Genomic DNA, 23444 nt, shown 5'->3' on the forward strand with positions numbered 1-23444 from the left:
GATCGCCGCCGCTCAAGATCGCCACCCATCCGCCCTTCCCCCCTGCATTGAAATGACAGCTTCCTGCAGCCCCGGCCTCCCTGCCATCCGAGGCACCGACCCCGCTGCCCCCCTCCGTCTGCCACTAGGCCGGGCCCTCACAGCGCCTCTCACCTCCATGTGAAGGCGACACAGCAGGCAACAGCTGATCGCCTCCCTTCAGACTTCCCTCCTTTCCTCCATGGCCTGCCCTCATCTAAGACAAGGGCGGGCCAGGGAGGAAAGGAGGGAAGTCCGAAGGGAGGCGATCAGCTGTTGCCTGCTGCAGCGCCTTCACATGAAGGTGAGAGGCGCTGTGAGGGCCCTGCCCGGTGGCAGATGGAGGGAGGAGCGGCGACGACGACCTCAAGGGGGGCCTTGGGGGTGCCTCAGATGGCGGGGAGGCCAGGGCTGCGAGAAGCTGTCATTTCAATGCAGGGGGATGGGCGGCGATCTCGAGTGGTGGCGATCATGGGAGGGGGGGGGGGGGGGGAGAAGGACGTCCATAAGTCCATAAAGGACATTCTTGGCATGGGCACATCAGCCAGCATAACGCTTGGCTGCTCTGCGCATGCTCGACCGGCCGACTGGCTGACTGTTTAATGATGGAATAGAGAATGCAAGTGAGCTACAACGAGCAGCTCATTTGCATTCCTATTCCTTGATGCATGCCTATTCCTTACCGATTCGCTAAGGGAAACAGTAAGGGAAGGGCTCTAACAATAGTTTAGTGCATCTGGCCCTTAGTCCCTGAAACTTGGTGTCCATCCTGTTGCCACAGTTCCTGTCTCCACTCCACAGGTGATGGGCGTTTGCAGTTCAGCTCTTCCAGCTTAGTGCCGCTCTGACTGAGCTATGCCCTTTAATGCTATTTTGTGTCTGCACCAAGCAGCAGTTTCTTTTAAAACTTTTCTTCCCTTCCTTCTGTAGTATGCCATGTTCCTGACCATCATCTTCCTAGTTGAGCTGGTAGCAGCCATTGTGGGTTTTGTCTTCAGACATGAGGTGAGTGTGGGCAGCCAGGAGCTGGGCTTCACTTCCCTGGTTTATCCAGGGCCTACATTCAAGGCTTTGTCATGATCAGAGGGGTGTGTAACAAACATGCCAGAGAATACTGCAGAGCTTATTTAAATTACTAGTAAATAAGGCCGGTTTCTGACACAAATGAAACGGGCACTAGCAAAGTTTTCCTCGGAGTGTGTGTGTGAGAGTGAATGTGCGAGAGAGAGTGAATGTGCGGGTGTGTGTGTGTGACAGAGAGAGAGAGTGAGTCTGGGTGCGATTGTGTCTGTGTGAGAATGAGTGTGTGTGTGTGTAAGAATGAGAGAGTGTGCGAGTGCGTATGTGAGACACTGTGATTATGAGAGAGAGTGTGTTTCACACAGATACACTGTGAGAGAGTATGGGTGCGATACACAGACTTTCTGTGAGACCGAGAGTGTGTGAGAGTGACTGTGTGACACATAGAGAGTGAATGTGATACAGTGTGAGACATAGTGTGAGAGAGAGAAAGACACTGACAGAGAGTGTGTGTGAGAGAGAGAGTGTGTGTGTGTGACAGAGATACCTCCCCCTCCCCCTGTGGTCTCAGGACCCCATGCCTCTCCCCCCCCCCCCCCCCCCCCCCGCGTGGTTGGCAGCACCGTGCAAGTGTGTTGTGTGAGAGAGAGAGTGAGACTGGGTGTGAGTGTGTCTGTGAAAGAGAGAGTGTGTGTGATTGTCCTCTCTCCCCTGGCCCCCCCTCGAGCCACCCAGCGATTCTCGTGTCCCCTGCCCCCCCTCCAACCACCCAGCGATTCTCCTGTAACCCCTGCCCCCCCTCGAGCCATACAGCGATTCTCTTGTAACCCCTGCCCCCCTTGAGCCATGCAGCGATTCTCCTCTCTCCCATGCCCCCCTCCAGCCACCCAGTGATTCTCCTGTAACCCCTGCCCCCCCTCGAGCCATGCAGCGATTTTCCTCTCTCCCCTGCCCCCCCCCTCAGCCACCCAGCGATTCTGCTCTGTCCCCTGCCCCCCCTCCAGCCACCCTGCGATTCTCTTCTGTCCCCTGCCCCTCCAGCCACCCAGTGATTGTACTGTGTCCCCAGATTAGCTCCGTCGAAGTGGCGGCGTTATTGAAAGCCCTGGCCGTCCACGGAGTCAGCTTCAGAACGTTGGAGGTGAGTTTGTTCCCTCCTGCCTTCTGATTACCCGCCCTCAACGTCATCACGTTTTGACGCGAGGGCGGGTAAGAGAGAGATGTGACACCGTTACGAACTTACGAACCCTGAAGCCATGGAGTCAGCTTCAGAACGTTGGAGGTGCGTTTTATTATAGTAGATATTTAAAATGTAGCTGTTTGGTATTCCGCCCATATGATCAGAGCACTGCGCTTTGATCTTACGGGCAGAATAGCACCTTAACCCTATGCCAGCTCTGAGCTGCTGTTAGCGTTAAGACGCTGTTCCTCCCCCTCCCCCAATCCATGCCATACAGCCTGGGCTGTCACTGCCAGCCCTGAGGGTCCAGTCACCCCCCCTAGACACCAACACAGCATGAAACTCCGTAATATGGTATGGAAGTCCTGGGCAGGGCGCTGCCATTTCGGAGGTGGCGCTGGAAGGAGCAAGAAGTGCTACTGCCTCCTGCAGCATCTGAAGGTATGGGGTGGAAGGGTTCGGAGCCACTAGACCAGCAGGGGGGAGTGCGCTAGATTACTAGGTGTGGGCTGGAGGTCTCTTCTGTTGGGGGGGGGGGTGTTAGGAGGGCTGGAAGTCCACTGAACCTCCAGCCCTGCCCCCCATCAGTGTCTGGGGGGTGGGGAGTTGAGGGGCACAAGGCTCTGTTCCAGCTCTGTTTTTACAGCACTGTTTTGGAACAGCGCAGGGAAGTGATCTAAGCCTTAATGAACTGGAGACAGTAGAACCTGCAAATGAGTCTGAGAATGAGTTTGATGGTGTGATTTCTCACTATGTCTCATTTCGCACTTCTTCACCTGCAGCTTAAGAGCAGCTTTAAGAACAGCTACAAGAAGGCTCAGAATGATTACAAACATCCTCAGGATGCCAGCAGCCGGGCTGTAGACACCATCCAGAAAAATGTAAGCAGACCTGCCTGAGGCAGAGGATTGCAAGCTGCCTGGCCTGTTGCTCTTCTGTATAGGATCCCAACCCCACCCTTCTTTCTTAGGAGGCGAATGCAGTAACTGAGCAAAGGGATAGGGGAGGTGATTTTTTTTCCATCCTTGAAGTTGGTTGTGTGCTTGTGCTTCCCTGTATTTATTCAGCACCTTTCTTCCAAAAAGGACAGCAAGTATGCTTTAGAATTTGTAATAGTTTGGGAAATAAGCAGCCACCTCCTTGGATTGCCTGGCTGCAGATCTTGGGCATCTGGAGGAGGAAAGAAGTCATTATTCTTCCTTTATTACCATTAAGCAATCTTGAAGCACAGAAGCATAGGACTTGCAGTGGTTCACACAAAGCTGCTGACATGAATCAAGTCTATAACTCATAGTAACTTACATAACATAGTAGATGACAGCAGATAAAGACCTGTACAATCCATTCAGTCTGCCCAACAAGATAAACTCATTACACACCTGACCTTGATTTGTCCTTGCCATTTCAGGGCACAGACCATGTCTGGAATGAGAACATAACTTGCTGAGAAGGTGGTGGACATCTGGAACACACTTTGAGCAGAAGCTAGAATCAAAACAGTGGTAGATTCAAGCATGCATAGGTTAGAGAAAGAGGGCCTTAGTAGATGGAGGAAGGAAACCACTGATCAAGAAGACCCTTGACATAGTAAATGATAACAGATATACCAAAATGCTCCATTCAGTCTTTCCAACTGAGATTCATCCACTTTGGGTACATGTGCATACAAGCTTTTTTACGTAATCCTACACCAACTTGTCTATCTTCTATTCAACTTTGAATATAAACCACCACCCTCATCCCTTGCTGTTGCATTCCATGTCTATCCAAAGCATACCTAAAATCTATAACAGTAATGGCCTCTAGGAGGAGGTTGCCTGAGTTCTGCCATTCTCCAATCCTACTTTTAAGATTATCCAGGCCCTCTTTCATGTCTTATTACATTTTGTTACAATCCCATCCTCACCAAAGTTAATAGGAAGCCATATTTCTTACATCAGTCTTAATTGCTCATGAAAGCCCTGGTAGGCAGGTACAAATGGACAGACTAGGAGGACCAAAGTGCACCTTTCTGTTAAATGATAAAGCACTGAAGCACACAATGCTATTACACCAGACCTTGCCCCAATCTCTTACCCTCTAACCCAAGGGTGGGTTGCCTCGGTCCTCGAGGGCTGCAACCCAGTCAGATTTGCAGGATTTCCCCAATGAATATGCATGAGATCTATTTGCATATAATGGAGGCAGTACATGCAAATAGATCTCATTCATATTCATTGAATATCTTACCCACGTGAGAAATTTCTTCAAATAGTTACAATGATCATTCACTTCGCCCAGTAACTTATCCTTTACTCTTTCAGCTTTTTAAGAAATCTTTATTCATTTATTACCTTGATAAACATAAATTCACAATATCTATAAAAAAACACACCCTTATCCTCACTGCTTCACTCACATTGCATTCATTCACCACACTACATTCATACCATAATCATATTCACAACACAGTGCGAGTATTACAGTCTATTTTCTAGCTGAAATCGAACCTTTACAAAAATAATCCCATCTCTTTTTGTTCTGTTCAATGCGTTACCCTATGACCACCTCTATCGCTGTAATTACTCTTTTCGTTCGTAATTACAGCGATAGAGGTGGTCATAGGGTAACACATTCATTGGGGAAATCCTGAAAACACTACTGGGTGCAGCCCTCAAGGGCCAAGGTTGTCCACCCCCTGCTCTAATCAAAAGCCTCTGGTTTAATATCTTTGTGTTAAGAGATCCTTTGCACTATAATGCCAGCAAGCAATTTTAGTGAAATGTTTTCACAGTTAGGATAGTATATCATCTGTCACAGGACTAAGCTCTGCACCTCAGGTTTTTATTTCATCACACACATGAACTTCTAGGTCTGATTTCCCAAAGAAAATGAGGGCGACAAGATGCGTTCAATAGGGTAAAATCCGAACTGGATCTGCCTGACCTGCAGAATTGGAGCCAGCTAGCAATCTTTTTCAAGAGTTTGAACTCTTTATTTTGCCTATCCCTTCTATCTTTATGCTCATTCCACTCTCCTCTCTTTCCCTTATCTTTCAAAGTCCACTTCATGAGGCTGCCTGTAGATGTTGCCAGAAAGTATAGCTCCTACAGACTTTACAGAATGAGTATTTATAGCTTGACCTAGGCTCTACATTCATTGCAAGAGGTGTTTCTATCTGTTCAACCTTTTATTTACCATCATTGCATCCAGATTGTGGAATATCCTTCTCCTGAAACTAGTCTATGTAAAGATATTTTGAGTTTTAGAAAAATCATTATAAATGACTTTAAAAAGATGTTTAATATCTAGTAGGCTTATGTTATGAGCCCATATCAGAAACTATGCAATTGTGGACAGAGTTGATTTATTTAAGCCTAAAAAGTGGTTTTATACATTGATTTTAAGAACATGAGAATTTGTGTTTAATATCTATTTTTTCATTTCTTTTAATTTCTAATGACCATGTTCAAATTATGAATTCCCATCATTGGTATGATGTATGTAAATGGAGATTAGGCCCAAAACCTTTTTTTTGGTGACTGATACAGTGGAGTCTGGTGGTTACGGCTGCCCATCTTCTTTAATCTGGCTGGGGCAGAAAGAAATGCTGGAACAGCTTAATTGGAGCTGTGTGCAGGGCACAGGCCCAGTGGAGGAGGGTCTGTGGCTGTGAGTGGATGGCAGGGAAAGGTTTGTAAGAGGTATAGTAATTCAAAAGGAGAGGGGAGATGCATGTTTAACTAATGCTAAATGAAGTAATCATTATTTCTGTCTACTTGTAAAGCTTCATTGCTGTGGAGTCTTCAACTTCACAGATTGGGCAAGCAGTGCTTACTTTGAGAAGAATGGTCTGCCCCAAAGCTGCTGTAATTTGACCAGTGGCAGCTGTACAGAGGATGAACTGAAGAACATGACTGTAGCTCAAGGGAAGGTATTTAACAAGGTGAGTGAGCACGGGCATATGGGAGAAACAAAAACACTATAGCAGTGCTTCCCAGGTTTGTTTGTTTTTTTTTGTGGCTGTGATTCCTTGATTATGGCCAAATAAAATTTTGTGACACCGCTCCGGAGGTGCAGAATGATGATTCACCTACTGAGAGGTATCTGGGTCATGACCCCAAAGGCAGGTTTTGTGACTGCAGTTTGGGGTCCCAACCCAAAGTTTGGGAAGCTCTGCATTACAGCCTTGTGCATAAGAAGGGGCTTTATTTAATGTCTCGGTACCGTCCAGTAGGGTGGGATGATGGGATAGTTCCACTGGGTCCTGCTGCAACCATGGCAGCTGTAACGTGATTCTGTCCTAGGCAGTCACTGTGCTGATACTTTTTTGTTTGCCTAGGGTTGCTTTGCTAGCGTGACATTGGTCATGGAGTCGAATATGAGTGTTGTGGCTGGAATTTCTTTTGGAATCGCCTGTTTCCAGGTAAAACGCTTCTCTCTTTTTTTTTTTTTTTTTTCTTCTTTGAGAATTCTGTGTGCTCTTTCTATGGTGGTGCAAAAGATGTTATATATATATATATTTGTTCAGTATCTTTTTTTTTTTTAATCTCCCTGTAGTTGATTGGAATCTTCCTGGCCTGCTGTCTCTCCCACTACATCACAAACAATCAATATGAGATGGTCTAACTGGACACTAAACATGGCAGCCATCAAGGTATGTGAAAGACTGATAAAGAGTCAGTGGTGTGGACTGGTGTACGCGTACACTTTATGTGCAAAAAATGGCTGTACTAATGAGAGAAAACTGCTCCATGGATGCACCCTGAGGAAGCAGCCCTCCCCAGTTAGCAGAGGGCAAGAGGCTGTCAATAAAATCTTCAGAGATGAGGTCAATGTCAGAGAGTCTAGAGTGGCAAGAATTTGTCTCTATGTGTAGCAGTGAAACGGTGAATGACCATAGATCCAGGGCAGGGGTCAGACTAGGTATGTTGGCAGCCAGGTGGAGAAAGGGTAGAGTCCTGATTATCTGACATAAATGAGACAGTTGGATAACCAAAAATGTTGGGTAATCCACAAACATTGATGAGGGACTTTGAGCGCCACTTCCACACTCAGAGCAACGCCCCCCCCCCCCCCCTCCAAAAAAAAAAAAAAAAGTGCTGTTGGCCATTTTAAAAGCAGGGCTGGTATGAGCAGGCGCAACTAAGGATTGCTGCTGCCCAGATTTCACCACTAGACCACCATGAACTGCAAGGTAGACCTTGGAGGTGGGGGAGCCCGAAATATTATCAACTATCAGATAATCTGGAAAGTTGGATAATTGGGACTCTAAGTGAAAAAGCCCCCTTTGGTTATAAATGAAGGGTTACATGCTAGATGCCAGCCCAAACTGAATGAACTGGAAGTGAAAAGGAGCAAGAAAAAAAAGGTTAACTACATTACTTCTGTAATATCATAATGTTTATGCAACGGTGCCACAAAATCTCAGACTTGCTGAATTCACTTATAAGCTGCTGCATGAAATCTGAGGCTCTGGGTTATAGATGTTCTCAGCTGAATTGGCAACTTTATAGTTTTTATGCTGAACCTTGAGGTTTGTATATAAATGTTTTTCCTGGAATACTGGCATAGTTCTTCTAATGCTGACACTGGTATTATGGTCACATCTTCTGCTATGCCACAAACATCTATCTTTTAGCATTTATATATATTTTTCTAAAGGTCAGTTACTCATTCTTAGCTGTTTTTGTTAGTTCATATGTAGCTTTTGGACTTTCAGGTCAGACTGCCCAGATTTTATTCATACTCCATTAAGAACTCTTTAAATGCCATTTGGTTAGTGGTTGTAGCCTGTACTGCACCTCCTGCCCATTTGTGGATGCACACCTCCCAATTAGATGCTGTGTTCTCTACTTTCCTTTGAGTTCCATGGATGCAGTTCTCTCCTGTTTCTGCCTGGGCCATGAATGTACTCCTCACTTGAAGATGTCATGGGACTGGTTTTTTTTTTCTAGGACATTCTCTTTATTCCTTTACTCTAAAGCTTTTACAATCAGTTACAGAAAGAACAGCAGTCCTGTCTTGTGTGTGTTTTCAGCCCATATATTAAACTGACCCTTGCTCTCTGAAGGCTGACGAGTGATGTAGAGTTGGATGGATGAGTTGCAGTGTTTTCCAATTTAAGTAGCAAAACTTCAAGAAACACTAGATTAAAACTGCATGTTTATCTGATTTCCTTGCCTTTTCTGCAGGGCATTTGATTTGCAACGGTTAGCATTTGTGGCAGACTTACATTGGAAGAAAGTTATGGTCTTCAAGCCTGCTAAGTCCTTTTATTGACAACAATTTACATACAAGAAATGTTTTGTGAATTTTCAGTTTTTATAAAGCACTAAGTTCGGGGGATCTTGTGGTGCCATGGGCTGGTGAAGACGTGCGTTTAGCTAGCTTTGAGATTCTCCAGTCTAGCTACGCTTTTTGCCTTTTATATACACCTTTCTCCACTCCTCAGTGCATGGGAGAATGCATAGACAAATACTTAATCTGCACAGGAGCACTGATGGCAGGCAAATCCCTTCGCAAAGAGAAGGATCGGCTGAAAACTGTAGACGGCAACATGACGGATGACGCAGGAACCCCAATTTCCCAGTTCACAGCTACTGTGCTCGCGGAGCTTACAGTAACGATGACAAAAATTCTAGAGCCGAAAATCTCGGAGCAGATGTTGCACCTTGAGATGCTTCTGTCAGAGGTTGTTGGTTGCACCTCAGATCTAGAAGTCGAGTCCACCGTAGAAGATGACACCACTGCCTTGAAAGCAGAGGTGGAGGCTTTGCGGTCGCAGGTCCTCAAAACACCATGATCAGATCAAGCAACTAGAAAACAGGTCCCGCAGAGAAACTCTGAGATTTCTGGGCTTCCCAGAAACTATCCCAGACTCCCAGATATTGCCTGCACTGGAAGAATGGATCATGGACCAGTTCTCGATGCGTGATGGTGTGGGCCCAGTTCGACTTGACAGAGCCCACCGCATGGGATGTCGAAAAGAAGATACCACTAGACCTCCACATTATGATAGCAAATTTTCACAGCCATCAACATCGCCTGTAGGTGCTGAGACAATATCGAGCAAAGTAGGATACTTTCAGTTATCACAACAGGTCCTTCTCACCACAGATGGAGTGCATACTTAATCGCACAGATGCACCTCAAGCGGCAAGGGGTTCATGTTCTCACAAATTCTCTAGAGCGAGGTTTTCAAGCTACATGTGAACACCTTTGGTTCACACTGTCATCACTTGCCCATAGTAGAATCTTAAATTTTTAGATTCTTGACCATGGGAGAGGACTACTTGGAGTACCTGTCATGACTGTTCCTGATGCGAGCATGATTTGGGTGTGGGGGGGATACGATGTTGCTTATGTTTTCTTTCAGAAATTGTTTTCCTTGAAAGTGACATTGTAATGTTTCTGATTGTTCAATAATAAAAGATTTCAACATGAGAGTCACGTGATGCTAGGCGAGGGGAAGGTCGCCGCTTGAGAGAGCTCCAAGACCCCTCGTAAAACAACTTCCCCTAGCGCTGACCACAGCGGCAGAGAGCCCACAAAATCGAGCTGGAAAAGCGTGGGAAACTCCCTTGGTGCAAACGACGGCGAGTAAACAGCGATTCGGGTCGGAATGGCCACAAAAATTAGCCGGAAAGACAGCACAAGGAGCCGCACGGGTGAAAACAAAATGGCGGAGGTCGGCGCGTCGAGCGAGGCGGTGAGTTCCGCCTGGGCGGCAGAGATAGCCGCGGAGGTTTCCGCTTTGCTGGAGGCATCTGTCGACAAAAAACTACAGAAAATCTCAGATCAAATAGTGCAAATGGACGGCAAATTAGAAAGCTTACGCACAGATTTGACTGGGTTTCAGCAGAGACTGTCGGACGTGGAAGATCAGTGCCAGCAGAGAGATAAGAAACAAGAACAAATGAGGGAGCAATTGAATAAACTGGAAGCCAAAATAGAAGATCTCGAAAACAGATCGCGCCGGAACAACCTCAGACTGGTGGGGCTCCCGGAGTCAATACGCGAGGTAGAGTTGAGGGACTTTCTCGAAACATGGCTGCCTAAGGTCCTGAACCTACCAGAATTGGAGAAGGAGTTCAAAATTGAGCGAGCGCACCGGTTGGGCCGTGCGGGACAGAACTTGGAAAGACCTCGTGTGATAATATGTAAAATCCTCAACTACACTCACAAGCAAGAAATATTGCGGGCATGGAGAGGGAGAGGCAAGGTGCAGTACGAGGCCCGCAATGTCCTATGTTTTCAAGACTTCTCAACAGCAGTAGCAGCCCAGCGCAGGCAATTTGTAGAAGTGTGCAAGAGCCTGCATGAAAAGAGAGCGAATTTCGCTCTAATGTACCCTGCCAAACTAAGAGTTCAGTATAAGGGCAAACAACACCTTTTCAGTTCACATGTGGAAGCCCTGCATTTTGCCAACAAAATGGAGCAGAGACCGGAGGAAGGGAGTGAGGCCGCAAGGAACAACAGCCCAGGAGATTAGGGATAAGGCGGTGATAAAGGCTTGATTGGAGTAAGCCCGGACACTAAATCTCTGCTAAGCTGACAGGACTGTAAGGTCTGTGCAGAAAGGTAGAATGCTTGAATAACTGCAGGTATTATCTAGGCCTTAGCAGGGACATACACCGTAGATTTTTGTATTAAAGGCTGTGTCTAAGTTCACATAGGATGTAAATCTAAGGCTAATACTATGTATAAGAAAATGCAGGTCTGCATAAAAGTTAGAAGTTTATAATTAACAAAGGGTGAAATATAACATTTGGGGGTCAGCGCTGGGGGGAAAAGGGGGGGGCGTGACTCGTTCTCTAGCGAGAACAACAGGACAGGAAAGAAGGAAGACAGAGGAGGGGGGAGGGAGGGTTAAGGGGCAGATGGGGAGGGGGAAAGGGAAACTACGGAAAGGAGCAATGAGTGTAAAGGGTTTTTTTTTTATTTTTTTTTTATTATTGGTTTGGACAGCCGTACATGGATACAATTGCAGGTCAAAGAAAGGAGGGTGCCCTGGGGCTGGGGGGGTGCTCTTCAGAATACGAAAGTTATCAGATATAGTAATGATTGTAAAACAAGAAGATGACCCCAATTAGGTTAATATCCTGGAATGTGGGGGGGATCTCCTCTCCGGTGAAACGTTCTAAAGTACTGCAGGCGCTGCAGAGACACAGAGCTGACATAGCATTCCTTCAGGAGACCCATCTCTCAACTACAGAGCATAAAAAATTTCAGAAGGGCTGGGTAGAACAGGCAGAAGGATCACCAGCACAAGGGAAAAAAGGAGGAGTGTTGATACTAATAAGGAGGGGCCTGCAAATGCGAACAAAAAGAATAAGACGAGATGAGGAAGGCCGAATAGTGATAATGGAAATAGAAATAGGCACGACTTCATATATTCTGTGTAACATATACGCACCCAATGTGTATGACAAGAAATTCTATAGCAAATTATTGGAACTGTTGGGCCCCTATCAGGGGGGCAATGTAATACTCGGAGGGGACTTTAATATGGTGTTGGACCCTGAAATGGATAGAAGTGGTACACTGGGACTACTGCATAGATTTCAATCAAGGGGTGTGCCTTTCCTCTGCTCCGCCCTCAACCTGATAGATGTGTGGAGGATATTACACCCTTCGCAGAGGGACTATACACATACCTCTAGGGCGCACTTGACCCAGTCCCGTATAGACTACTTTCTCATATCCCCAACATTGTTTTCCCAAGTGCCAAAAGCAGAGATAGGCCCATGCGAGATATCGGATCACGCGATGGTATGGTTTGAATTACAAGTTACGGGAAGGGGGCATGGGAGGGGAGGATGGAGATTTCCGTTTGAATTGTATAGAGACCCAAATTTCAAGCCCTTTATTAGTGAAAAATGGCAGGACTTCCAGCAATTTAACGAGGGCCATAGGCAGGAGGTGGCACTATACTGGGAAACAGCCAAAGCTGTAATGAGGGGGGAGGTGATAGCCTACAGAGCCAGAGCTAGGAGACTGAGGGATAAAGAGATTCTCCGCTTGGAAAGGGAGGTTCGGACAAGAAGGAAGAGACTAGGGGAGGAAGTAACGGACGAGAACAAGAAGGAACTGCTCATAACTCAGAAAAACCTAAACGAGCTCCTCCATCAAAGAGCACAAAAAACGCAAATGTACTATAAATATCAATTATTTCAATACGGAAATAAAGCAGGTACACTTTTAGGCAGGTTAGTGCAAGGGAAGAAAGGGCCCTCAAGGATCTTGCAAGTGAAGGATGGAGGAGGGAACCTTATAAAAGAAACTGGAGGTATTATAGGGAGGTTTAGGGACTATTTTAGGGCCCTATATGCAAAACCTACTGATATTATAGAAGACAGTAACCTATATTTAATAAACCAAAATTTGCCCAAGATTACTGAGGTGCAGAGGGAGACTTTGAACAAACCTATTGAGGAAGGGGAATTGATGCTGGCCTTACAACAAAGTGATTTGCACAAAGCGCCAGGGCCAGACGGGTTTAGTGTAGCATTTTACAAGATCCTACAAGAACAGGTTACACCTCCTCTGCTAGATTTATATAATCACATGATCACAACTGGGACAACGCCAGACTCCATTAACATAGCAAAAATCATACTATTACGAAAGCCAGGGAAGGATGATACTGACGTAAGTTCATATAGACCAATCTCCCTTTTAAATAGTGATCTAAAACTATATGCAAAGATCCTAGCCAATCGACTGGCAAAGCTTTTGCCTGGGTTAATAGCATCCCCTCAAGCTGGGTTTGTGCGAGGGAGAACAGTGGCAAAAAATGTGCGGGCCCTGTTGGCATCCTTGGAGACAGTGGATAGACAGAAAAGGCCTTCTCTGGTGGTCAGTTTTGATGCAGAGAAGGCCTTTGATAAGGTGGTGTGGGGCTTTCTGTTTGCGGTGCTGACAAAGATGGGCATTGAAGGGGCTTTCCAGGACGCGATAGGAGCACTATATGTAAACCCTCAGGCATATTTATGGATCAATGGGGAACAATCGCCCTTGTTTCCGATAGAGAGGGGCACGAGACAGGGGTGTCCTCTCTCGCCCCTGCTATTTGTCTTGGCCTTAGACCCGCTGATTAGGGAAATTATGGACCATCCAGAAATAGAGGGGGTAAAATGGGGACCTGAAGGGTTTAAGATATCCGCATTTGCGGACGACCTGTTGGTTCATTTAACGCAACCAAAGAGCTCATTGGAGGCCCTATTAGAACTCTTTAGGGAATATGGGGATTTCGCCGGCTTTAAAATAAATTTTTCAAAATCATTAGCACTGGCCACAGATAATAAGGTAAGGCAGCTGTGGGGAACAGAGTTCCCGCTGCGATGGGCATCAGAGTCACTTAAATACTTGGGAGTACAGATTCCTAAAAAAACATCGGAAATACATCTGATGAATATTGGTCATAGGATTGCAGCTTTGAAGGATCGATTAGACGGATGGGGAGCCCTGCCACTTAATCTGCATGGGAGAGTGCATCTATTTCGTATGGTGGAATTTCCACGATGGTTATATCTATTTCAGGTACTCCCTATACGATTACGGGCTAAAGACATAAATCAAATCGGTAAACATGTCAGGAAATTTATCTGGAGAGGAGCAAAGCCAAAACTCCCCTTGAAGTTAATGATGGGGTCATGGAGAGAGGGAGGCATTGGGCTACCAAACCTCCGCCGTTACAATCAGGCAAGTTTACTAAGGCACCTGGGTGATTGGTTACTAGACAGGCAAGACTACACTCCCCGTAACTTGGAGCAGGAATGTTTTAAACCATACCATTTATATTTCATGTTACAATGCCCAAGCCGACAACTCCCGCCATGGGCAAGCAATAGCATATTGGTAAGACCTCTGAGACAAATGTGGAGAGAGTTAAATGAGATCTGGGGGCTAGCAGCGGATGGGACAGACCTTCTACCGCTGCAGGGCAACCCACAGTTTTTACCAGGTACGGAGAACAAAGTAATATGTAGGTGGGCAAGGATGGGGATCACCAGATTAGAACATGTACTGGATTCTAAGGGACGTCTATTGGAGCTTGGAGCCTTGGGGGTGGGTATAACTCAAAGCCATCAATTTGCGTATTACCAGATAGCACATTATGTCAGATCTCTAGAACAAGGGAAATTGAGTAGTGGGCATGGGCGCCAGATAAGGGCATTCTTTAGTTCTATACGAGGGGAGCGTTTATCGGTCTCTGGTTTACAAAAAGCATTGGGAGAGACGAACAGGAGTAAAGATACAGGCTATATTCTAGGGAAATGGGCCCAAGATCTAAAGCGTCCAAACCTGAAACTAGACTTTCAGAAACTATCTGCTAGGATTCCCACCATATCGAGAAATGCGGCTATGAGGGAATGTCAATACAGGATCTTACATAGGGCTTACATGTCCAAGCAGCAACTATCCAAATTCGGAGGAGGAGCTGATCCTTTGTGCACTAAGTGTGGGCAGAGGGAAGGCACATTATATCATTACCTTTGGGAGTGTTACAAGATCCAGAATTATTGGAGGCAAATTGTGGGATTTTTAGAGCGGATATTAAAGAATAAGATTCCACTTACTCCGCAGGGTCTCCTTTTGGATCAGTATGAGCTCTTTGTCTCGCACAGGGGGGGAACCCGGCAATTCATCAGGAAAGCCAGCCTGGTAGGCAAGAAACTGATCATGCAGGCCTGGGTACACTCTGATCCGCCGGAGTATTGGCATTGGAGAAATAGATTGTATGAATTACTGTTGATGGAGAGAAGAGAGGTGGGATCCTCCCCCAAGGGGAAGAAGGCATTCTTGAGGATCTGGGAACCCTATATCCAGTCCCTGGCACCCAGGGCGAGGAGTTATATTCTGAATCGACTATAAGCGGCTATGTCCTCCTTTTTTTTTTTTTTTTTTTTTATTTGGCATCAAGTCGTATCATAAGGTTGTAACAGAGTTTTCTTTAATATGCTGTAGTGCTGTATAAGCACTAGAGGAACATTGTTTGCTTCGCAGGATCACCAAGAAAATCTGTTGATCTTTATAATTATAAGGACGGGAGGGTGGGGGGAGGGGGGGGTCTAGGGATAAAAGAAGAAAATGAGTTGAAGTATGCGGAAGGATCACAAGTGTCCGTGGTATCAGAAAGGCCATCTGTCGAACATTAAGTAACAGGTTTCATACAATGAGACAATGAATAGATGAAACTTAATGACTTTCAAAGGAGACAAGATATGTGATCGTATATAACATGTTTATTGAGAATTCAACATTTGTAGCATATATTGTGTTTTTCAAATGTCATTGGTTCTTTGTTGTATTCTTTATACACTTCAATAAAAAAGATTTAAAAATAAAAGATTTCAACATAAAGCACTAAGCTCTGAAAACCCTGTGAAACACACTTTGCACTGGCCTCTTAAACCCAAATTTCACATCACAAGTTGGGGTTTAAGACTCAAAATCTGAACTTAAAAACAAGGGGAAAAAAAGTCTAAAAAATATTCAAGGTGACTATTTTAGGATTATGCCCTGCTCTATCTTAAAACCATGCACTTGTTTTTCTGAAATATGGCCCACTGGTGTGGGGCTTGAGACCTGTGTTGTATATTTTGAGCTATCTTTCAGGGTTAAAATGCATTTGTGCCTGCCTTATATACAAGCTGCATATGGGAAGACAAAGTACCCTGAGATGCTGCTGTGCCTTTGTGATATAGGAATCCACAGTCTCCAGCTTCTTATCCCTTTTCTTTCCTTCTGACTGCTCATACCTCTAATCACCTGTTTCTGATCAAAGTGTTGCTTCTGTAGTTAGCGGTCAGTAGTGCTCTTCTGCCCCTCTTGACGGTGAGGGCAATCAGGGTTTGTGGACCTTTCAAGGATGAGAAATTAAAGCTGAGGTCTTCCTCTATTTCAAGATCTGAGGAGGAAGCAGACGCTAGAGCTTTTTCCCTGACTTAGTATGTGTATTAATAAGCGACAAAAATTTTGAACTGGAGGTAAACCATGCTGACTCTCCCCATAGTCCATTGAGCCCAGCATCCTTTCTCAGATAGGGGCTAGTTCAAGTCACATGTACCCCACAAATCCCAAAATTAGATCGAATCTGTCGGTTCATTTTAAGGGATGCGTCTGAAATATAGCTGGCCAGTTTTGGGTTTTTTTTTTTTTTCTAGACGTCTTCGGAGGTCTTTTGAATCCTGCTACGTTAGCTGCTTTAACCAAGTCCTCCAGCAGCAGATTTGACAACTTAATTGGACACCCTCCAGACCCGCTTTTCTTTTGTGTACAGAAGAGCCGGTGGTGGGAGGCGGGGATAGTGCTGGGCAGACTTATACGGTCTGTGCCAGAGCCGGTGGTTGGGAGGCGGGGCTGGTGGTTGGGAGGCAGGGATAGTGCTGGGCAGACTTATACGGTCTGTGCCCTGAAGGGCATAGGTACAAATCAAAGTAGGGTATACACAAAAAGTAGCACACATGAGTTGTCTTGTTGGACAGACTGGATGGACCGTGCAGGTCTTTTTCTGCCGTCATCTACTATGTTACTATGTTTCACTGTTATACTGTTGCTTTGAGTTTTTGCAGCTTAAATCTGTGATCCTGCTTTTTTTAGCATTAAATTTTAGCTGCCAAATTCTAGATTGTTCAAGCTTTACCAGCTCCTCCTCCACGTTATCGCTACCAATCAGGGTGTCTACCCTATTTCAGATTTTGGTTTCATCCTGTTAGGGTCTGCACCCACGTTTTCCAATCCCCTACTGGTTACTGCTAGAACACCCACGTTCTTGGGTTTGTTTCATGGGTGCAGACCCTAACAATCCACAAAGAGGCAAACCTTACCAGACAGCCCTTCCTCAGTATCGCTTATAAAAATATTATGTTTGGTATGCACATGAACTGTTCCTCAACTGAGAAGGAAAACAGAGTTGGTCATGGAAAGCATGGAAGAACCCCAGAAAGCATTTTGAAAAGATCAAGCAACTGTTTTATTGACTTGACACACACACTGTTTCTTTTGGCTTCATTAGGGTTACTATATGTCCGGTTTTACCCGGATATGTCCTGTTTTTGAGGACAATGGGGGATGTCCAGGCAGGTTTTGCCAACTTGCCCGTTTGTCTGGGTTTGTGGGCAGGCTGGCTTGTGGGCGAGTGAGCGTGCCTCAGGGGGTCCTGTCCTCCCTTCTCCTCCTGTACTTTATTGTCATGCCCTTGTGGTCTATTGGCTTCTTCAGGGCAGGAAAGAGCCCCTTCTTTCCTGCCCGGTGCTGCTGCAGACCTCTCACACCCGGCGCCGTATCAGAATGGCTGCTGAGAGTTAAAGCAGCGGCCTTGCGAGACTTCCGCAGAAGCAACTAGATCAAGGGAGGGGAGGGGAGGGGCGGGGATGTGGATGGAGGGACCTATGTGTGTAAAAAAAAAAAAAAAAAAAAAAGTGTAGGGAGGCTGGAAAAAAGATTGGGGAGGAGGTCAAGATGACACTGCGGTGTGGGGGTGTGACGGGGCATGGCAGAATGTGATGGGTGTTCTCTCTTATCACGGCAAATATGGTAACCCTGTGCTCCATCTGCATCACTAGAGCATTTTGCTGAAAACTCTGAACTGTTCTTCAGGAAGAAAACCTATATGGCTTCTACAATACAGTTTGGAATATTAAACATTTACCTGTTACCTTTTTTTACCCTTGATTTGACTGCAACTGACGCCGGTCAGCCGCCCCCCCCCCCCCCCCCCCGCCCTCCCAGCGAGCGACAGGGGTGGGCGGACCTCCAGCCCACCCCAACTCCCAGAGTTGTCTGCCGCCGAATCCCTGGTAAAAATAACCCCGAACCCCCTCCCGGCCCCCCTACCTTAGTTGGAGGAGGATGCACTGGGCAGGGCTGGGCGCCGCCATTTTGCAGATTCAAAGGAAGAGGAGGGAGGCAGGCTGCGTCCCTCCTCCAACTAAGGTAGGGGGGCCGGGAGGGGGTTCGGTGTTATTTTTACCAGGGATTCAGCGGCAGACAACTCTGGGAGTTTGGGTGGGCTGGAAGTCCGCCCACCCCTGTCGCTCGCTGGGAGGGGGTTGACCGGCGGCCACTGGACCACCAGGGAGTCTTTCTTGGGGTTTGGGGGGCTGGAGACCCACCGGTTCTCCAGCCCTCCCTGAACCTGGGGGGGGGGGGGGGGGTGAGATCGTCGGGGGGGACCGGAGGTCTGCTGGACTTCCAGTCCCCTGTCGTTGGGGGGGGTGCTTTGCGTTGTTGGGGGGAATGGGGGCCTGCCAGCATGCAAATGCATGCTGGACAGGGCTCACCATTCCTCCCCAATGATCTGCAAACCCTAACGCCAGCTTGGAGCTGGCATAGGGTTTGTCGCAGCCAGCGACCCAATCTTTGACGCGCTGGTCGCTGATCATTGGGGATGAATGCATTAAGCCCCGTTTAGCATGCATTTGCATGCTACTTGCAGTAAGAGCCCTCGAGCGCATTGTTTCACACGCTCGAGGGCTCTGATCATGGGACAATAGCAAACGCCGGCGCTAGTACGGTGCTAACAGCCTCTAGCGCCAGCGTTTGCTTTAGCACATCTGCCTGTAGGTGCACACATACCAGTCTCTCACCAGCTGGTAGCTAATTATACATGTGGCACTTGTGTAAAAGACTGGAGAGCCCCCAACTTGCCATTAGACTGATGCCTGCATCTTAATTTTATTTGAAACCTTATAAGAAAAGGTGATGCCTAGTTAAATTTTAATCCCTTAAATATATGTGGCGTACTTTGTGTTGTGTTAATCTAATGCTAAAGATGGGGTTAGTGTGAATTCCTAATTGACTCTCATTGTGAAAAAACTGTTTTCCTGACTTAATTGAGGTAACAGTCCATTTATCAGAGAATGAGCCTGGGTGGAAATCCAAACACTGCAGCTCTCACACACCTTTCAGATGAACGCTACACTTTTACAAACTGGTTTTTTTTTTCCTCAGAACCCTATTTTTCCTCAAACACGTAACAAAATCTGTGTCTGAATGATTAAGTTTCATGGGTGGATCATTGTTTTACTTCTAATTAAAGTCTTTAGCTTTATGTTTTACTAGGGTTACCATATGTCCGGGTTTACCCGGACATGTCCTCTTTTTGAGGACATGTCTGGGCAACCGAGCGGGTTTTGCCAATCTGCCCGTTTGTCCGGATTTCTGGACAAACGGGCAGGCTAGTGGGCGGGCTGTCCTATAGGACGGCCAACCTGCCCGTTTGCCCAGAAATCCGGACAAACGGGCAGATTGCTAGCCTCCCCTCTCCTTGCTTACTACTGCCCTGGTGGTCTAGCGACCTCTTCTGCCTTTGGGGCAGGAAAGAGCCCCCTCTTTCCTGCCTGGAGCGCTGCCCTGCATGCATCCTTCCTTTTGCTGATGTCGGCGCTGATTCAAAATGGCCGCCGAGAGTTGAAGTGACCTCAAGAGACTTCAACTCTCGGCGGGCATTTTGAATCGGCGCCGAGATCAGAAAACAAGAAGGATGCATGCAGGGCTGCGCTCCGGGCAGGAAAGAGGGGGCTCTTTCCTGCCCCGAAGAGGTAACTAGACCACCAGGGCAGTAGTAAGGGGAGGGGGGGGTGACGGGGTGTGTGACGGGAGAGGGGAAAATGTGACGGGGCGGATGGGGTGTGAAAGGGGGCGGGGCATGTGTCCTCCTTTTTGGGGGACAAAATATGGTAACCCTATGTTTTACTAAAAGCCCTGCATAATAAAAGTCCCTTTAATGGGTATTTAAAGGTAACAGCATTCAGAATAATACTGTTTTGTTTCTCTGTCTTCATATTTTTGATGTTTTATTACTTAGTAAAAGTTGTGTTTTTAAGGATTTCTTTTGTTATGGGAGGAGTAGTCTAATGATTAGAGCTCTGGCCTGTGAACAAAGGAAGCCTGCTTCAAATCCCACTGGGACTCCTTGTTCTCCTGGACAAGTCACTTAACCCCTCCATTGCCTTAGGTATCAGCTTAGAATGTGAACCCTCCCAGGACTGAGATATACATGCCGTACCTGAATGTAAATTACTTTGAGCTAATCTGTCCCACCCCCTCTCGGTTTTTTTTTTAATTTGGTAATTAAAATCCCAGTGGCATGCTGTCCTGTTGCAAAGCTGCGCAAGCCACGGTATCTTTGAAGGAGAGAGCCAGTTAACTGTTTTTCCTTTTTTCTTAGTAAGCCATGTGACTGAAAGACTTTTCTCTTTTTATTTCATGTGATTTTAGGGATGATGCTCTTTTTCTCTGGATTGCCATTTGTGGCCCTGACCCTGCGCTGATGCGATGCTCTCTGAAGGGAACAGACTAGCACAGGTGTGACTCTGAAGATGGGGTTTGGGCAGCCCCCATGCCATCATTCTTACTTCACAAATGGATGTGATTTTTGAATTAAAAACACTATGTGCCTTCTGCCTGTATGTCCTTAGTTTGAAGAGCCTGTTTTTACCCTGTCAGGTATTATATATTTTTTTTCCTTTCATTTAGCTTTAGTTTTTTATTATTGTCTTTGGGCCTTTACTTCTTCCGGAGTCTCACAGGGCACCTTCATTTCATTTAAATTGCCTGCGCTTGTTCAAGAATAAAAAGGGAACTATAGAAGTTTTAGATAGGGAGAGGAGAAGATGGTTGTGTTAGTAGTGGCCCTCTCTTGATATAATTTTGTTTTACCTTTGTTGCAACCCTGACTCTGTTCATTGTTAACAGCCATGTCCATGGTTTCTTGTTGAGATACTAGTCCATTCCCTCTTTTACCATACTCTCCCTATCATCATCTGAGCTGTTCTCTTTTTTTTGTGTGTCTATAAGATTGTAACACTAATTCTTTCCTATCCTCTGCTGTGCAAAGGACCTTTGAAAAACCATGGCTGTGGACTGACCTTCACTGCAGGTCCTGGTTCTGTGGCCCTGCTGGAGTGGACAGATTCCCTCAGCTCAGTGCTTGGCTGCCTTTCATAGGCTTGCAAAACTATCCTGCCGTGATGTGCTTCTCCCTCATCTCCACCAGTCATGCTTTTCTTATCCTTTTCATATTTCTGTACCTCAGTTTTTGAGCTCATGTAGCTTTTATTAGGTGGTAGCTGTCTTCTTGACTCATGGATTTGCTGCTCAGGAGGTGTAGCTCAATACCCTGGCCCTTCCGGAGAAGTGGCAGTTCTGATGGGTATTGCTGTGCCTTGGTTGTCAGTATTATGTGCCAATTTAACTTGTGATTTAAATTTTATTTGTAATAAAATTCAGTCTTTGTCCTGAAGCCTGAAGTGTGTTTTGTTGTGGTTATGAGGGTCTTTTAGAACCCCCCCCCCCCAATCCCTTAAGACTTGTTTGTGACATCTGTGGTCTCCCTTCTTATTTTCCAGCATAAACTCTTTATCTTCTTGAGCCGGCCTGGTGCCTCAGTGGTAGTGATCTGCATCCCTGAGGCATGGGATGTTGTAAAGGCAGAGTTCACAGCTCCTGGGATCGTGGGAGTTGTGGTCATCAACAAAGATGGCACCAAAGTGGACGGATTTAGGGCCTATAATTAATTTATTGAGGGGGAATACAAAATGCCTGGGTGGGTATGAAGGTGCATGGTTCCATATCACAATTCTTAATCTGACAGCTGGAAGTACAGAGGAGGAGGAAGCTGCTGGCTCAAAAGGAAAACAAAATATCCATTGCAGAATTCATCTTGCAGCAAGAGGATTTCACTTAGATTGTGAGCCCACTAGGGCCAAGGAAAATTATCTACTGTACTTGTATGGAGGCCGGCCGGGGGGGGGGGGGGGGGCCGTATTCCTTGAGCCTGACCTTGAAGGGGGGCCTGGCTTACCCAGTGGCATGAGAGCGTCTAGATCTGCCAACGTTGGACTCTGGCCCGCCCAACTGCAGTACCTTGAACGACTGGCGGGGTGTCCAAGCCCCACCAGCCAAATAGCTTTGAAGCCTGAACCTTCCCTGGTGTAAGGAAGTCGGCAGCATGCTTTCTAGCAGCTGACACTGACACTCCGCACATGCTCAGTTCACATGCAAAGAGTTCTTTTGTTTGTAGTTAGTAAGCATGCTTCTGACTTCCTTACACTAGGGGAATTTTGGCTGGTGGGGGCTTGGGCATCCCTTCCAGCAAAGGTAACAGTTTTAATGTGGGGGGGGGGGAGGGAATGGGTGGTATATCAAGAAGTGCATAAAAGTGTGACATTAACCTTTTCCTTTCCTGTTGCTCCTTGTGACTGGGCAAGTCGCTTAACCCTCCATTGCCCCAGGTACAAAATAAGTACCTGTAAATAATATGTAAACAGCTTTGAATGTAACCACAGAAAAGGTGGTATATCATATTCCATCCCCTTTCCCTTAAAGCTCCATAGCATAGAGTCATAGTGCCATCAATGCTCTCTGCTTAACCCCAACCTTTATATTTCATGCCTCTGTGATCCCTGCTAGCATAACTTTCTTTTGGGTGATGGGCAAAAGTATGGATTCCGTAACATAAATATACTTTTACTGCTGAACTATATTAGGCTCTTTCTTTTTGTTTAATCCTTGCTAACATAGGATCCAAAGAAGTCGTGAGATAGAGAAGTTACTCATTCATACACAGGTATAAACTACTGAGGTATATGCAACAAAGTAGGGGAAATGTATTTCATTTGAGTTATGCAAGTATTGAAACCACCTAGAACTTGCAGTTGTACGTAAGCTGGAGGCAGGCTCTTGTGAGTTTGTCATGTTCCATTCTGTAATGCAAATTTTTAGCCTGCAGTGGAACATGGGGACTGTCCATCTGGGTCCTGGGCTGGTGCTATCTGCCAGTTACACTTTAATCAGAGTGCAAATAAACAGGCTGTGGTGAATTACTGTGGGCACAGTGATTGGAAATTACCATCTCTCCTATAAGAGATGGTTCTGAGCACAGTTACCACCATCACTTTAAAGAAATGATAAGAAACCATAAAGGTTTCTCTGCCCTTTGGCACCTGTAGTGGGATCTGTACTTAGATGATGCCTGACTTTATTAAAACTATGCCATAAACTTTCATGCAGGAACCTGCAAAAACAAAACTCATATTAACTTAATCCATTTCCACTTCTCTCCCTCTTTAAAGGGTACTGTTTTCTCCATTTTCCTTCCCTATCACAAGAGTAGATTGACAACTCATGCCCAACTTACCTATCCCCCCAACTTTCTTCTTATGAAGAGATTAACCCAAGTTTGTGTACACCAAGTATAGCTTGACATTAAAAAGCTACATTGTAGTAAGAGCGTAGC

At 46.1% G+C, this 23444-nt stretch overlaps 1 protein-coding gene across 1 annotated transcript in view; it reads left to right on the forward strand.

Moving 5' to 3' along the window:
- Nucleotides 1–21449, forward strand: part of TSPAN6 (tetraspanin 6) — a 45901-nt gene extending 24452 nt beyond the window's left edge. The window contains exons 3-8 of the mRNA XM_030209783.1: nt 949–1023; nt 3001–3099; nt 5985–6143; nt 6540–6623; nt 6758–6854; nt 20426–21449. Of these exons, the coding sequence (XP_030065643.1) occupies nt 949–1023; nt 3001–3099; nt 5985–6143; nt 6540–6623; nt 6758–6826 (486 nt within the window). The 3' untranslated portion in view covers nt 6827–6854; nt 20426–21449. The remainder of the gene's footprint in view (nt 1–948; nt 1024–3000; nt 3100–5984; nt 6144–6539; nt 6624–6757; nt 6855–20425) is intronic.
- Nucleotides 21450–23444: the final 1995 nt, after the last annotated feature.

Source organism: Microcaecilia unicolor, chromosome 7 (assembly GCF_901765095.1).
Source record: "Microcaecilia unicolor chromosome 7, aMicUni1.1, whole genome shotgun sequence".
Classification (NCBI taxonomy): Eukaryota; Metazoa; Chordata; class Amphibia; order Gymnophiona; family Siphonopidae; genus Microcaecilia; species Microcaecilia unicolor.